The following is a 16,874-nucleotide window of genomic DNA, read 5'->3' on the forward strand; positions in this document are numbered from 1 at the left end:
GAAACCTCTGTCCGTCAGTCGGTCGGTCAGTTTCTCTAATCCAATTCTTTCTCCCTCAATGGGTTGAACAATTGATCTGAACTTGCACGTGGCCATTGACCATTAGCACATGAAGACTGCAAGGTTTTTCACTTTCCCCAAATTTAAGCTGTTTATTAGCATTTTTTTGTAAACACAGATTCTGAGTTCAGCCTATGGGATCTGTTGTCACGGTTGTGCTCTATTGTCATGGTTACAGCCCTACAGGCTATGGGATCTCTAGCCGCTGGCTACACTTGGCTTACACACACACACACACACACACACACACACACACACACACACACACACACACACACACACACACTGAATGGCGCCATTTTTTGAGGAGGCAAGCTTCCATGTGTGTCACAGAAGCGAACAGCCTTTTGGCGTGTAGTTGAAGCGCAAGGGGGCGGGTGGGGAGAGAGTCCTGAAAGTTTATAATATTTAGAAAAATTTAAAGTTTCAAATACAAAAGTAGTGCTGACTCTCCACCCCCCCCCCCCCCCCCCCCCCCCCCCCCCCGCCCTACAACTACACGCCAAAAGGCCATTCGCGTCACAGAAGGGGGCGTTCGGTAGGCCAATCAGAGGCAGGTGGGGGTGGATCTTTTCGTAACCCAGCCCTAAAAGGCAGCCTTGCAGCAACTAGTCAGTTAGATGCGCTGTGATTGGCCAGTGGTCAACGTGCTGTGATTGGCCAGTAGTCACTTTGAATGGCAGCGTGCCTCCTCCAAAATGGCGGACGCGATACAGGTCGCTCCAACGAACTGCAGAGGCCAATGAGGTATCTAGGTTTCTGTATGTATGGTGCCAACGATTCCACGTCGGGTCGTAAATGACCGGGTTGTCACACACCGCAACAGGATGAAATCACCAGTGCTCTTGTCCAAAACTGAAACTATGCATACCGGTTTTGTTAGGCTAAGTGTGGGAAAGGTGTGTTACTCTGTCAAATCAAATAAACACAGCATACAGACACAACACAACATTGAATAAAACCTTTATTTTTAGGCATGCACATATGTGTGAAAAAAAGCCAATGGCATTAATAAAAGTTCACATTAATTCACAATGTTGCTACATTATAAGGAAATAAACCAATGCATACATTTAGTGGGAACACTTTTCACAAATGATTGTTACACGGTCAGGCGTGTTGTTTAGGTGTGAGAGGACACACATTTCTGCATGGGTGCACATTATTGTTGTAACAGCGTGTTACATCTAAAGAGGAGCGCGCTTGCTGCCGGAAGGCTCCTGTTTCGATTCCCCGGACCAATAGGAAATGTCTGGGTGAATGACCACCACTTACCGCTCCCCCAACACTGCTGGAGTGCCTGACTGCTCCAGTGCTACTATGGTTGTACTAGTCAGTGCCCAGGTCTGTGTGTGCCTCCCTTGGTAAATAAAGGATGTAAATTAGCGGTGAGGCGTAATCTTTCTATATTCACTAACACTGTAGGCTACTGTTCACACTATGGCAGGTTTCATAGTGAACGGAACACACAGCGAAATAGTGAAAACAGAAGTGTGTCTAACTGCACAGTATATTCAACATGCTCTGAAAATGCACACTGCCCACCCATCTGACCACTTAACGTTAAAGGAGCACTTCACCCATGTTCAACCTTATTGTCATACTGTAGTATAGGGCATAGCAGTGGCGGCCATTTTCTAGTTCCACCGAAAAAACAATGAATGTTTCCCATAGAGATTTCCAAAAGTATTTATATAAATTATTTTAAGCCTAGAATCAAGCCATCCAGGGTCCTGGTGAATCATGACCATGAAACATTTTATTCGGGTTGCCAACATCCAGAACTGGAGAAACGGGACACTTTATCCGCATGTGTCCCGCGGATAAAGTTACTTTTTTTTGTTACTTTATTTCGGTTTTAGGGTTAGGGTTGGGAACAGGCTGACATGCCACACAAACAATGATGCCGTCCCGCGGGACACTTTATCCGCATGTGTCCCGCGGATAAAGTGTCCCGCGGATAAAGTTACTTTTTTTTGTTACTTTATTTCGGTTTTAGGGTTAGGGTGCCAGGTTTGGGAGGTTAGGGTTGGGAACAGGCTGACATGCCACACAAACAATGATGCCGTTCCCACCGGAGAAAATCTCACACACACACACACACAAGCACTCGTGCGAGCACTGTGCCTGCCCTGTCAACTGAGCGGTCCTAGCGCCCATCTCATAAAGCACACAAACACGCAGCCAGACACTGCAGTGTGCGCAAACAGAAATATATTTTTTATTTTTCCCTTTACACCGGAGTCCGGGACAAACAAAGTCCCGTACGGGACACGCCCCTTTTGGCTCAAATACGGGGCGTCCCGGCTAATACGGGACTGTTGGCAACCCACCGCCCAAAAAAAATGTTTTTCACACAATAAATTGTTTTATGGTCATGATTCACCAGGACCCTGGATGGCTTGATTCTGGGCTTAAAATAATTGATATCAATATTTTTGGAAATCTCTATGGGAGAAATGCATGGACTATTTTTGAGTGGAACCAGAAAATGGCCGCCACTGCTATGCCCTATAATTGATCCACACTAATGCTCATTATAAGATGACACCATTTCTGTCTGCTCACTCTGTGTCTCATTGGTGGGCTGTGACATCATCGATGGGGAATCCAAGCGAATAGAAACTACTGTATAGCCTTCCTCTTCCTGGAAAGTTAGCATGATGAAATAAAAGCCATTGTTCTTGCATTAATACAAATGATATTTTTAAAAAGTTCACAGCCGCTGTGTTAAGTTGTCAGATGGGTGGGCCGCCAACACTTTTGAGATTTTCAAGTGGGCCCCGATCTAGCAAAGGTTGAGAACAGATAGGTGGCAGTAGTGCGCACCCTGTAGATCATAGAGCAGCTGACCACCATGCCAGTCATCTCTACAGATAGGTGGCAGTAGTGAGCACCCTGTAGGCCATAGAGAAGGTGACCACCATGCCGGCCCCCCAGGCAAGGGCTCTACTGGGCTGGGGCAGAGGGCTCACGTACGCAACCGTGTGGCAGATCCGGGACAACGCAAACACCCGGAAGTGGATCAGGGCCGTGGACAGATCCGGTCCGGTCAGAGAATACAGCAGACCAATCACAACGAAGGGAATGATGTTCTCCAAATCATTCTGGTGGCATCTGGACAGAACGAAGACATGGAAATCTTTTTATAAATATTACATTGTTGCGTTTGCGTTTGTGTTCATGATTTCAAAAGTGGAGTCGGCGTAATTTTAACTGTTACCTGCCTGGAAATATTTGGGTAGTAATCAAAATAGCCTTTTAATGTATTGACTGCTCTGTCCATTAGTAACCAGCTCAGTGACCTTGTGGTAGAGTGTCCGCCCTGAGACTGGGAGGTCAAGGTTCGTTCCCCAACCGGGTCATACCAAAGACAAAAAATGGGACCCAATGCCTCCCTGCTTGGCACTCAGTATCAAGGGTTGAATGCGTCATGTCCAGGGGATGTACTTGTACCTCAAGCTGCCTCACGCTACAGAATCAGGAGATAAGCTCCTGCCCTATGGGCCTCATGGCTCGGCAAGGCTTACTCTATCCATTGCTTTATTTATTTGACTTTGTGTTTACAGTTACATGACTTTCTGTAAAGCATTTTGTAACTGTATTTGAAAGGTGCTTATTATTATTTTACAATTTAGGCATTTAGCAGCTCTTTATCCAGAGCGACTTACAGTAATCAAGGTAAACAAAACATCAAATGCATAGAGACAGTGTAGTGCCTCAGTAATCTAGGATCAGAGGTAATTAAACCAAGAACCTATCAGCAGTATAATGTAAAAATGATAATAATCATAAATAATCTGTACATTGAAACTACAAACTAGGTCAACAATGAACTTCGCATCTGTCTAAGACTAAATAACATGCTATCTAAATGTATTTTGTACATTTGCATAAGACTGCAATTATTATGATTACTAGACCATACCCGGTCGGCGCAGCGTATCCGTGGGGGGATATGCGCACATGATCTGGCAACCCGGGAGGCAGTTCGTCCCATAGCTGGGCAGCCCCGTAACCATGGCGACAGTGTTTGACACAAAAACGCTAATAAGAAGCTGAGATTTGATGAAATTGAAAAACGGGCTTCACAGTTAAGTTCAGATGGTAATGGTCAATGGCTGTGTGCAAAATCAGAGCAATTGCTCCAGCCAGTGAGGAGAACCGGGTAGCTTCACCTACCACTACAGAGAGACAAACAGACAGAGGTTACTAGAATTATAGTAGGATGATTATGACGATTATTATTATAACCTTCTCACACGCTCCACATCTGGATCAGTTTGGAGGTACTTCTTTCTCTCCTCGGTTGGTTTATCTGCTACGTCTTCTGGATTTGCAAAGGCCTGAATGGATGACAGCATAAATTATAATTATAGCATACTTTATTATAACTAGACCATACCCGGTGAAGGGCGCAGGCGAAAGTATTTGCAAAGTTGGGGTTAATGCACGTCCTGTCGCGCGGTTTCTCCCCCGCGCGCGCCCCGTCGTGGCGCCCCCCTATTTTTAAGTATTTTTACTGTTCTCAACTTTTAGGTATTTTTAGTGTTTTTATCAATCTTTAAGTATTTGTACTTTGTTTTTCAACTTTGAAGTATTTTCACTCATTTTCAGTACTTTTAAGTATTTGTACTCATTTTCAGTACTGTGAAGTGTTTTTACTCAAGGTATTTGAGTATTCTCTCCGTCCCTCTCTCTCTCTCTCCATCTCCCTATTTTCACAACGCATCGCGAGGCGTTGTGAGCTTGTAGATGAGCTATTTTCAAAACCTTAAACATCCGTGCGGTTTAGAATCTACCATTAGTTTTGGGATACGATGTATACAAAAGGGTAAACAGCGGAGCCTTGGCGGACGTTCGCCCGATCCTGGAAGAGAACGACATAGAACCGTTCTTTATGGAGCTAATGTGCATCGTGTGTGGGGGAAAAAATCTGGAGTGTTTACTTAGTTTCCACAGTAGAGAGTGGGCGGGGTCTATGGTGTAGCGTCGGCGTCGGTGTTGCCATGTCCGCCGATTGTAAGCGCTTTAGGGCCAATGTTGGTGCTATAGGGTTCGTTTGGTTTGGCCTCGTTTTCATAGACCTCGCTGCTTGTTTCTCTCGCGAAACCTGTCACCAACCACGCATGCGCAGTTTGATCAAGAGACCACTCTACCACCAACCACCACCACCACCACCACCACCACCACCGTGAGCTTACTAGAATTATAATAGGACTAGACCATACCCGGTGAAGGGCGCCCTTCACCATACCCGGTGAAGGGCGCGCGTCCCCTCGTATATATATAAAAAATTGCTATATAAAAGAGCAAAATAGGCTTGCTATTTTCTGTTGCCCTGCAGCAGGCTTGAGTATATTTTTGATGGCATTTTACACCACTAACAACATTAATCAGAGAATCACACGTCTTTGTCACAACTCGTGTTTTGTCTTTTTTAACCAACACAGTACAAAGTACTGGACACACAGATGACACACAGGTCATAGATGACTCAGGTCATAAACCTGGAAATACAGGAAAATAAACATTGTATTACCATATATTCATAGCATATATGATTCACAATTAAACAGCAGGTAATGTAGCACAGTCTATCACAGTAGAACCGAAATAGCAGAAAATGACTACAATACCCATGAGGCATTCTGAACCATGAGCCAACAACGCGTCGCCCCAGCTACCATTAAGTTACAGTGTCCAAGTTACAATACACAAAATACACCAAAATAATACTTTTCAATGGACTACTTGGGTAGCACTGATAATATTAACCACAGTAAGGTTCATAAAGTGTGTTGATGAAACGTTTACATTGTTGATTAAGTCACGATGACGACGTTAGCATTAGCCGCATGCTAGCGCCAAACGTCCGTTAGCTTAGCATCACGCTAACGGCTCATAGTAACTTGGTTTGGCTAATAAACATTAATCCCAACTAACGCCAACACAGTAATGGATGTAAACATACACAGACATGCTTTGGACATTATTATCAGGTTGCATGTTGGTGGTATGGGGTTCGTTTGGTTTGGCCTCGTTTTCATAGACCTCGTTGCTTGTTTCTCTCGCGAAACCTGTGGCCATGTTTCCCATTGAACCCGGAAAAAAACCCTACGTCCGCTGCCACTACTGCTCCCGGTTTGGCTACAATGGGAAACATGGCCACAGGCTGACTAAATAAGCGATTTAAACGGGTAGTTTCGCTGGCGACCTAAAATATTATGCAGCCGACCAAACCTTAAACATCCGTGCGGTTTAGAATCTACCATTAGTTTTGGGATACGATGTATACAAAAGGTATTGGCGGACGTTCGCCCGATCCTGGAAGAGAACGACATAGAACCGTTCTTTATGGAGCTAATGTGCATCGTGTGTGGGGAAACAAATCTGGAGTGTTTACTTTCCACAGCAGAGAGTGGGCGGGGTCTATGGTGTAGCGTCGGCGTCGGTGTTGCCATGTCCGCCGATTGTAAGCGCTTTAGGGCCAATGTTGGTGTTATAGGGTTTGTTTGGTTTGGCCTCGTTTTCATAGACCTCGCTGCTTGTTTCTCTCGCGAAACCTGGCACACAACGACGCATGCGCAGTTTGATCAAGAGTCCACCCTACCACCAACCACCACCCACCAACCACCAACCACCACCGTGAGCTTACTAGAATTATAATAGGATTATAGCATATATTATTATAATAATAGAATACTTTATTATAATTTTAGCATATACAGTATTAGTGTAATTATAGCACACATTATTATAGCATACAAGCAAAACAAATACTCTAGAACAAAGTCAAATAAAAATAAAGCATACTGTAAATAGAGTAGGGCAGTGTTTGTTTTTAAACAGCGTGTCGTAAAACAAGTGGGATCAATTATTTGGGATTAATAAAGATGTATCTATCTATTGGCTATTGTTTACGATGAACAGACCCCCTTTCCTGTTACTAAACATGATGTTTTTCAATGGCCGCTGCCTAAGAGGAGGCAAAGCCTTTAGCTGAACGCTATAAACATCCATGTCAACGCTGCCTATCTCTGATTTTGCTTGTTTTTCCCCCCCACCATTGATTAGAAAACAAGGGTCTTCTTGAACTCACACCTGACTCACAGTTATGAGAGAAATAGTCAATTATTTTCTTTGTGGTACCCCCAAATCTGCTGATGGACGTGACAAACCTTTATCCTTACAATCTGATGATGGACATGACAAACACTTTATTTATCCTGGTCTGATTTGAAGTGTGCACTAGCAACACAAGTGTTTTTGCCTCAGTCCAATCCTTTAGTTTTATGGTACTTGTATTAGTTGTCATTGATTTGTTTTGATTGGCAGGACTGTTGTGTGTTTAGATTCCATTCACTTTGGTTTCAGATCTGGTCTGGGTCTATAGAGCAGTGTTAATGTTGACAGCAAATTTAGATTTTTGTCATATTTTGGTCATCTGAAATGTTTTAGTTTTAGTCTATTTAGTTGACTAAATATCATAAGATTTAACTAAATCCACACATGATTTAGTCGACAAAAGTTTATGTTATCTATAAGCTCACAATGCATTTACCGGATGTAGTAGGCGGGCTCTAGACCGGATCAGATACCAGCCCGAAAGTGAGATATTATTCAAGTTGGAGCCATTTGCTCCTTTGCCAACAACACAGCGAGATGACATGATGTCAGTAGGTGAATAACTAACCTACTGTAATACTAAACAACTCCTACTATTCTGAGGTGACACATATTTGCCTCCAGTGCCAATATTCATTAGTTTTGCCTCCAGCCAGTGTTCATTTTGATAACAAAGTTTGATGTAGTTTTAGTCATAGTCTTTTGAATAAAATTCAATTTAGTTTTAGTCATATTTTAGTCATCTAATGCTTTAGTTTAGTCGACTAAATCTACAATTGATTTAGTCGACAAGCTCACAACCCGTCGCAGACGTGTTGTGAGCTTGTAGATCGTCATCATAGCTTAGTCGTCATCATAGCTTCGTTTTTATTAGTTCTTTATCAAAATCTTGTCTATGAAAAAGGTAGTCGACAAAAGAAATTGTGTCTTACGGTACCCCTCATGAAAAAGCACTGTCTTACCCCTCGTGAAAACCACTGTCTTACCCCTTGTGAAAAGCAGTGTCTTACCCCTCGTGAAAAGCATTAGTTTCTTACCCCTCGTGAAAAGCGGAAGAACGCCGTCAGGAATGACATCATCATCATCTTCAGGATGACGATGGTGGTGTAGGTACAGAACGCCAAGAACACCGGATTGTCCATGTCCATCTGTAAATAAAAAAACATGTAATAAATACAAATAATCTATGTCCATCTGTACATTTATAAAAAATATAATAAGATAAAAAATAATATAATGACTGTTCATGTCCATCTGCAGTGTTTGTGGCAAGGTTGGTGCGGATCGGAGCAACGGTGTGCCTGTGGTCCCCGGGGGCCACACATGACCCCTGGTGTGGCTATTCTGATGGCAGACCCCTGACCAGTGTTGGTGCCAAGTTTGGTGCAGTTCGGAACAACGGTGTGCCTCGCATGTCCGCATGTTACGTTTATGACGTCCACCCACCGTCCGCCTGCCCACCGTCCGTCAAATAATTGGCAAAGCACTGAGATTTTAATGATATTTATTTATTTTTGTTTTACCAAAACATTATGTTGTATTTCTTCTTCAAAACGTTGAAAGTGAGTTTTCATTGTGATACTGATAAATGGGAACGTAAAGTATACTACATTAGTTCCATTGATCCAAGCCGGCCCGGAACACACTCGATTGAGTGATCATTAAAATAAACATTGCTCTGAAAATGCCCACCCATTTGACCACTTAACAGCCAAAAGGCTGCCGTGCTAAGTGGTCAGGTGGGTGGTCCACAAACACTTTCGAGATGTGGCTTCTAACCTGGATGACAAAGGTGACTTACATAAGAGTACAAAGTACTCAACTCCAGTGCAGTCAAACTAATTATAGATAGGCTCCTGGTCAAATATTGCTCAACTAGGACTTGACCAGCGATATATAGAGAGAGAGTTGCGTCACGCTTTGATCTCGCCACAAAACGGGATGTTGCCTCCTGTAGTTCCAAACATTGCAACTTTCTCATTGAGATAGACAGAGAACTTCTGCACTAGTGTCGTCACTCTCATAGTTATATCACGCTGCACATGACCTAGTCTTGAGGACAATTCAGTCTACAAAGGTTAAAATGTAATTTAGATGGCATGTTATTTAGACAGATGCTATGTTCATTGTTTACCTGTGATTCTATAATTTACTGAGGCACTACACTGCCTGTCTGCATTCTGTGTTTACTTTGCTTACTGTAAGTCACTCTGGATAAGACCTTCTGCTAAATGCCTACATTGTAAATAAGCAAGTGTCAAATTTGTACTTGCTTTAAAAACAAGACTTTAGTATTCAAAATTAGAAATTACAAACTATATTTTATTTTTAATATCAATGCATCTCTGTATTAAAAAATAACTGATCTACAAGCTCACAACTCTTGACAGCTTTAGTTACTTTGCAGATTTAGATTATTAACACATTACATTAACCTATTTTATACTTTCAAAAATAGCCGATCTATACGCTTACAACACGTCCTGATGGGATGCGTTGTGAGCTTGTAAGATCTGCTATTTTCACTATTATTTGAAATAGGGCTTAAGTGGTTATTTCGTAATGTACTTTTTCCCTTCCTAGGGGAGTCAAACTTTTGTCTTTCAAATGTAGTAATCACAATTATTTGAGATAATCACAATTAGTTTTGCATAATTGTCATAATGGTTTTCATGTTGAAAAATATTTCATACATTTTTAAACATTTTCCAAAAATAGCAGAAATAGCTGATCTACAAGCTTACAACATGATGATGTCATGCTTGCAGATCAGCTATTGTAATTTGTTTTAAAGTGTGAAAACATTAAATAGGCTATGTCAGTAATTTCTTTGTAAATTTCAGTTAGGCTATTTGTTATATCAGACAGTCTGTGCAATTTTTGATAACGAAGCCTAAAAGGAGAACATTTTTTTGTTTAAATGTGTATGTTCCAATGTTCAATACCAAAAACACAATTAAGTCGTTAATCGCAATTATTTGTATGACCGTGACAGGCAGCGGCAATTGATTCTAGTACCTTGTCTTTCAGGTTGTCTTCCTCCTCGATGTCAACGCCACCTAACAGCCTACTTCCTTGTTGGTGTTTTTCTGTCCACGACACAGAAGGAATTTCTGGAATGCCTGCCGGAAAGAAAAGTCATATAGAAAAGTAGTCTCTCCGCCTCCCAACATTAACCTTTGCAGTCCTACGGGTGACACTGTGTAAACACTATTGTTACTGTTTAATCAGTGTGTTCACTAGAGTGTTAATGGGTCCAAAGTACGACCCGGGGACCAGCCGTGGCACGAGGGCAGATTGTATATGGTCCACGGCTTCCTTACTAAAATGTTATGTCCCACCGTCGTCAGTCATGTGACACAATATAATATAAAATAAATCACTACAGTCATGTCCTAAATTGAAGTTCCTGAGAGTCTCTCTGTACAATTTGTAAGGATTCCTAACTGCATGTTTCATGTGTTGTCTCATTCTCAAGAATAGAAAAAAGCGTCCTGCGTGAAGGCCCCTCCTTACAAACCGCCACCCCCCACATCCCATACCCCCAAACGCCACCCACCCCCAGACCCTCATACCCCCCACCTAGAAACAAAAACAGCTAGAACTACAGTAGTTATCTTCCCTCGTCTCTTGAGAAAACTGCATGTGCTTTGGATATCTGGTTATTTCCTGAAAAGCCGGTTTGAACAGGCTGGTGACACCCTCAGTCATTGTGAATTGTTTGTTTGTTTGGCCCAGAAGAGGATAGCAGTGCAGTAGAAAGAGAATTTATCCATGTTTGTTCTATAAGTGGGGTATACTGTAGGTTTGGGTGTGGTTATTTGTGGTAGTAGTTGGGTGGAAATAAATACTGTGTGAATGTAATGCCTGATGTATACTTAATTGCACTCTGTATGTAGAGCTTGCAGATCTGCTATTTTCGGTGTGCAACCTAGATACCTCATTGGCCTCTGCAGTTCATTGGAGCAACCTGTATCGCAATACCTTTGTATTGCTTCCGCCCTCAGTCGCGTGCGTCACAGAAGGGGACCTTCAGTAGGCCTCTGATTGGCCTACCGAACGTCCCCTTCTGTGACGCACGCGACTGAGGGCGGAAGCTGGTGCGCGCCCGAGATGCAGACGCCTCAGAGCCGGAGGAGGCGTCTACCTTTATATGTCTATGTAGCCAATCCCTGTTGAAATCACCACAGTATAAATACACCTGCGTTCGCTTAATCATTAAGTTTGTTCTGCATCCCAACAGACCAAAGATGGGTTGTGAGTACTGCACTTGTAGATCGGCCATTTCTGCTATTCATTGCTTTCAATTTGTCGTCCCCCTCCACCCCAACCTCCTCCTTCCTCCTTGATTCTCGCCCCTCTTCCTTTTGTCTCTTTTTCTCTAGGAATCCAGGGGGGGCAGTGACGGTGCAGAGATGACCGACCGCTCCCCGAGTAGAGCAACAAATGGCCGTCAGCTCCTGAGACTACGCCCCCACCCTGAGTCTCGCCCTAACCTTGGGTTCCTCATCCCATTCCACATTAATCTCATTTCAATAAACTGTTACATTTAAGTAGAGGTGTGGTGTCTTACTAGTGAACTCAGGCTTATGTGTGTAGGCATGGTCTTGCATGTCAGGACAGCTACCAACAGACAGTGGCTCATTTCACAATGCAAAGGAAGGTGGGGCACCCAGCACACCTGTGAGACTGAAGACCTGAACATTACCATGCAGTGTCTTTGGAGGAACAGAAAGTAAGAGAACGTTAAAACTTTTCAAACTGGGTAGTTTCTAGTGACAGGGTAATGGGTGCATACTGAAGAAAAGAGAATGGACAGTGTAATGTTATGGGTGTATATATCAGATCATGTAACATTTTTATGGATTGCGTATACAGTACTAGCTGCTGTGTGACGGGCCTAATTTCCCATCAGCATTCTGAAATGTATAGTAAATGCAAGGTAAAAGTATTTGTATTGTCACTATAGTCCTAAGGCTTACTCAGATTCAGATGAATTCATTTACTGGAGGATTTCAAGAGATAATCAAGAGGGTTTTCGTATAGGTACAAGCAACAAAATGTTGGATTTGAGGTAATAATACTGTGATTTATACTGCTCTGCTGAATGTACGGTAAAGTATCTTTCAAAAATGTTGTAAAAGAAACTTTCTTTTTTACGCATACAGGTGATCAGTGAATATTGTACCTTGCAGAGTGAAGTATCATGGCATCAGTCATTCCAGCTAACTTCTCCTGGGTTTTGGTGGATCAATTAGCTGGAATGGCATGTCCTAAGATGACTGCACACTACCAGTATCTGCTGGACAATGGGATTAAGCATCTTGTCTGCCTATGTGAGACCAAACCACCTAACTATGAAACATGTCCTGGGTTGATCCTTCACCACATCAACATCACCGACTTCTGCCCTCCAAGTCCAGATCAGATTGACCGGTTTCTGTCCATAGTGGAGCATGCTAATGCGAAGGGAGAGGTAAGGGATGTGTTATATAATAAAGAGAAAATGCTACACTTTTTGCTTTTACTTCCACGTTTAAACCAGGGTTTTTTCAGCCCAAGGACCCCCTATAGCTGAGAGAGAGATGAAACAGGGACCCCCTCTACATATTGTATAAAATTGTGTTGCAGATTAAACTTTTTCATAGATTTCATAGATGGCTTCATAGGCTTGTTTGACAGCACTATAAAGTGTATTTTCAGGTATTTAACCACATAAACCGTCAATACTAATTCACTCTGTACTTGGTCTGACCTTTTTTCCCTCTACACCAAACCTCTTTGCCGAAAATAGACAATCTACAAGCGCTGACAGTAGCCGATCTACAAGCGCCGATCTACAAGCTCACCACGCCTCGCAGAGCTTGTAGATTGGCTATTTTCGGCTAAAGTTCTCCTCAGAATAGGGATGCTATAGGGTTCACATGGTTAAAAAAGAAAAAAGTTCCTTTCACACAAATATTTGGCTGCCCCCCTGTAGTAACTCTGAGGACCCCCTACGGGTACCGGACCCACTATTGAAGACCCCTGATTTAAACCGTATACTTGTTGGGGGCCTGGGGGGCTCACAGCGGTAGATCGGCTATTTTCAACGAATGTTCGCCTATTATGACATTCGCAGAATAGGAATGCTAGGGGTTCAAGTGGTTGAACAGCCATCTCATGGACACTATTACTCTTATGTATTTAATATAAATCAAAATGTAGTTTAACCACTTTTACAGATTTACATGCTCACAACGTGTCGCTTTGCAATCTTTGAGCTATTCACAATCTTTGCATGACACCATCATATGTTGAAGTAAAAAAGACTTAAGTGATTTAAACAAGGGATATGCATGCATTTTAGCCATGCCTTGTGGTGGAATGTGACCTGCTATGAACATCGGTTGCCATTGGTTGCCACTGTCACTCACTATTATCAAAGTGCCCTAAAGCAAGGCACTGAATACCTCCAAGAATACATAAGGCCAGAATCCAATTTCTTAAACTGACAACTAGCTTTCCTCTTTATTCTTTGAATATTTCTGCATCACCTGTGAAACTGTCCTCTCTAGGGCGTGGGAGTCCACTGTATGCATGGACAGGGCAGGACGGGCACCATGCTGGCCTGTTTCTTGGTGAAGACAAGAGCTCTGAATGGTCAACATGCTATCGATGAGGTCCGGAGACTCCGGCCAGGTTCCATTGAAACAACAGAGCAGGAGACGTCTGTGCAAGAGTTTTATCAGCGTCACTTAAAGCTCACTACACAGGTGCCTGGGAAAAACACAGTTTAACCTAAACTCAGTCATTCATGTGAATGTAAGTTGTTTGTTATATTCTGCGTTGTGAATGAATGAATAATATGTATTCTTTTCATTGTCAAAATATAATCTTGGGGTGTGGCAGTAGTCTACTCTGTATGACCGGATAGAGCTTAAATCACATAATGGCAACATCCATGGTTTGCTTCCAAACCATGGACCAGAATTCAACATTCATTTGAGTAAAAGTACAAAAGTATTGGTATCAAAATGTACTTAAAGTACAATTGAAAGTTTTCAATTGTATCAAAATCTTCAATCTACAAGCTCACAATGCGTTGCGATCGGCTAATTGTAGATCGGCTATTTTCAAATGACCGAAATTGTATATAGGGTTGAAGTGGTTTATGTATCTTTTGTAATAATACTCAAAATCTACAAAGTAACTAGTAACCAATAACATTTTCTAATAATTGTAGTGGAGTAATAAAATACAATATTTGACTTTGATTTGATTTTTTTGCCTTAGATCTTTTTGATTGTCTCATTTTGCACCATTGACCACTTACTGTAAGTAGTAGCCAATAACGAACTACTCTTGGTGCAAAAATCTTTGGATTGGATTCGGGGCTAAATCAGATATATTGTGAGTTCAAAATCATTTTTAATACTGTCAAAGGCCAGAATTAAGGAACACTTTATTGCCAGTATGTAGTCCTGACATTCAAGAATTGGTTAAGCTGTCACATGAGACATGGGAAAATATCAGTTTACATGACAAGTTCATCATTACACTAAAACCTAGCAAATGTATAATGTTATGTTATGTGAAACCTAAGTCACTGATCAGGTATTCAGGTAGTCAGCCCATCTAAGATTAGTGTATTTTTACCATGGGAACAGCTACATAGTTTAACTGTCAGTCGTGGGCCTGAAAATATTTGCATCTTCTAGGTGTGATGATTCTGTTGTGCTCAGAGCAGCTCTGGAACCAGATGGTTGGATTTAGAAAGTAGAAAGGCTGCTCGTATAAGAGACAGAATTATGTATTTTTTTATAATGTCAAAATGTACGCACGCACGCACGCACACACACACCAAATATGGGAAAATACAATCGCTTAATCTTTTTGCAGATACTAGTGCCAAATTATCTTTTTCATCCAATCATAGCAAAGAATTTACAGTTTTAGAAATACAACAAAGTGATTGTGACAATATTAAAACACTTGGTAAACTTATGTTTATATGAAAGGTAGCAAAAATGTCTTGTAGATGCTTGATTATTCTAAATGTAACAATCACACACAAAAAAGGCATGTTTATAGTTCTGTCTGACTTTCTACCCAGGGGGCAAAACCCCCTTTTTTTTGGAATGCTGCATTTGCCCTGCTATAAAAGGTTGGCCACCAGAAATAATATCTATGACCCCGTAGGATCACAACCTATATGGACAACCCGGTCAATTTTTTGCTGGAAATCCAATATGGCCGCCTCAATATTGGCCCCTATCAGTACCCAGGGGCAAAGGGGGGTATGCTGCATTTGCCCTGCCATAAAAGGTTGGCCACCAGAAATAATATCTATGACCCAGTAGGATCACTACCTATATGGACAACGCGGTCAACTTGCTGCTGGAAATCCAATATGGCCGCCTCAATATTGGCCCCTATCAGAAAATAGCTTTGGCAATAACTTTTGAACCAGATGGGCTAGAAATAAAAACTTGGTGTCTATTTCATGGTTTCAGAGCATGAGAAACTCAATGGAATACTTATCTTTATGATTGGGTGTGTCTGGACCTTTAATTTGCATATTTCCAAGATGGACGCCACGCGAAACTGAGTTTTACTATGACTTTTACAGTGACAGCTGACTGTTATGGCAACAGAGATGGCAGTCCAGAGATGGCAGTCCTAAGAGAGCAGCTGCTGCTTTTTCAGGAATCATTGAGCAACCAACTGCAGTCCTCTGGGCAACCTTCCTGGAGATGTCAGATATTCTCCAAAGGTTTATCTACAACGATCGGGAAGGTGACTGGACAGGACATCTCTGTGAATCAGCAAGAATGCTACCCTACCTCACTGCAGCAGGCCACTACAAGTACGGGCAGTAATCTTTACCTCTGTATTTGGCTGAGATGAAGAAACTACCAGAAACAGCTTCAGAGGTACATGAAGCACTGATGGCAGGTGTATTTGTTGGCAGACGAGCAGATGGCAGCCACAACAGTGTTTCTCTTGACATGCTACTGGAGCAGACCTATAATGCCGATGCCAAGGAAGCAAGCAGTCTGGATGGCATTACACTCAGCCCTGCTGCCAGGACAAAATGGGTCTACACAAAACCACTCACTGCAGCTGTCTCTGCAGAGCTCAAGTCTATGCTCCACCTTCACTCCTCCAACCCACACCATGAGTCTGGTCAGAGTCGTGTAATCCGGGATGCAGAAATGGTAGTCAAGGTCATGGCAGCAGTGGAGACTAACCCATTTACAGTGAGCACATCATCCACGATCAACATATCTACAGGACAGTGTGCTGATTCCACAGTCAAGGACCACTTGATGAGTGTGAAAGAACTGGGTCTGAAGGCACTGTGTGAGTCACTGTCCAGTGAACAGAAGAAGACAAGTATAATGAAGCTTAACACTTCCCACACTCAAAACACAAAATCTAAAAAATCTAAAGGGAAAACCTCAGCACCTGGCAAGAGCAATGAAATTACTGCCCTCCTGCGCATGACCCAAATCATAGCCAGTGGTGGAGAACTCAACCTTGTTGACTTTATAGGCAACCACGAGTGCAGTGGCTTCCCCCCTTCCCTCTTCCAGGAAGATGGCAGGATGAGAACAGGTACCAAGGCAAGCCTTGTGAAGGTTCTGAAAGAGGAGACCAAAGTTGCATGCATCCCTGACCTGCCTACAGAAGACAGCAGTAGT

The 16,874-nt window shown here is 42.5% G+C and overlaps 2 protein-coding genes across 6 annotated transcripts in view; one reads left to right on the forward strand and one right to left on the reverse strand.

The window, feature by feature from the left end:
* Window positions 1-1,006: 1,006 nt before the first annotated feature.
* LOC311040230 (microsomal glutathione S-transferase 1-like) overlaps window positions 1,007-16,874 on the reverse strand; it is a 32,135-nt gene continuing 16,267 nt past the window's right edge. The window contains exons 1-5 of one of the 3 annotated variants that reach the window (XM_084050374.1): window positions 11,762-11,905; window positions 10,207-10,310; window positions 8,226-8,336; window positions 4,315-4,406; window positions 1,007-3,177 (exon numbers count right to left, since the gene is read on the reverse strand). In XM_084050374.1, coding sequence (XP_083906500.1) covers window positions 2,931-3,177; window positions 4,315-4,406; window positions 8,226-8,336; window positions 10,207-10,310; window positions 11,762-11,801 — 594 coding nt within the window. In that variant the 5' untranslated portion in view covers window positions 11,802-11,905 and the 3' untranslated portion in view covers window positions 1,007-2,930. Of the gene's footprint in view, window positions 3,178-4,314; window positions 4,407-8,225; window positions 8,337-10,206; window positions 10,311-11,761; window positions 11,906-16,874 lie in introns of those variants that run through there. The other 2 variants (XM_084050373.1, XM_084050375.1) reach the window with 2 other exon arrangements.
* LOC311040233 (dual specificity protein phosphatase 23-like) lies at window positions 10,236-14,444 on the forward strand. Of its 3 annotated transcripts, XM_084050380.1 has the most exons (4): window positions 10,236-10,338; window positions 11,574-11,923; window positions 12,357-12,664; window positions 13,746-14,444. In XM_084050380.1, exons 3-4 carry the CDS (start codon window positions 12,395-12,397, stop codon window positions 13,965-13,967), a joined length of 492 nt encoding a protein of 163 aa, XP_083906506.1. In that variant the 5' UTR covers window positions 10,236-10,338; window positions 11,574-11,923; window positions 12,357-12,394; the 3' UTR covers window positions 13,968-14,444. The 3 variants fall into 3 exon arrangements, with proteins under 3 accessions (XP_083906506.1, XP_083906508.1, XP_083906507.1); XM_084050382.1 differs by lacking the exons at window positions 10,236-10,338; window positions 11,574-11,923 and adding an exon at window positions 11,963-12,130; XM_084050381.1 differs by lacking the exons at window positions 10,236-10,338; window positions 11,574-11,923 and adding an exon at window positions 12,130-12,262.

Source organism: Gymnoscopelus microlampas, assembly GCF_963454915.1.
Source record: "Gymnoscopelus microlampas genome assembly, chromosome: 23".
Taxonomy (NCBI): domain Eukaryota; kingdom Metazoa; phylum Chordata; class Actinopteri; order Myctophiformes; family Myctophidae; genus Gymnoscopelus; species Gymnoscopelus microlampas.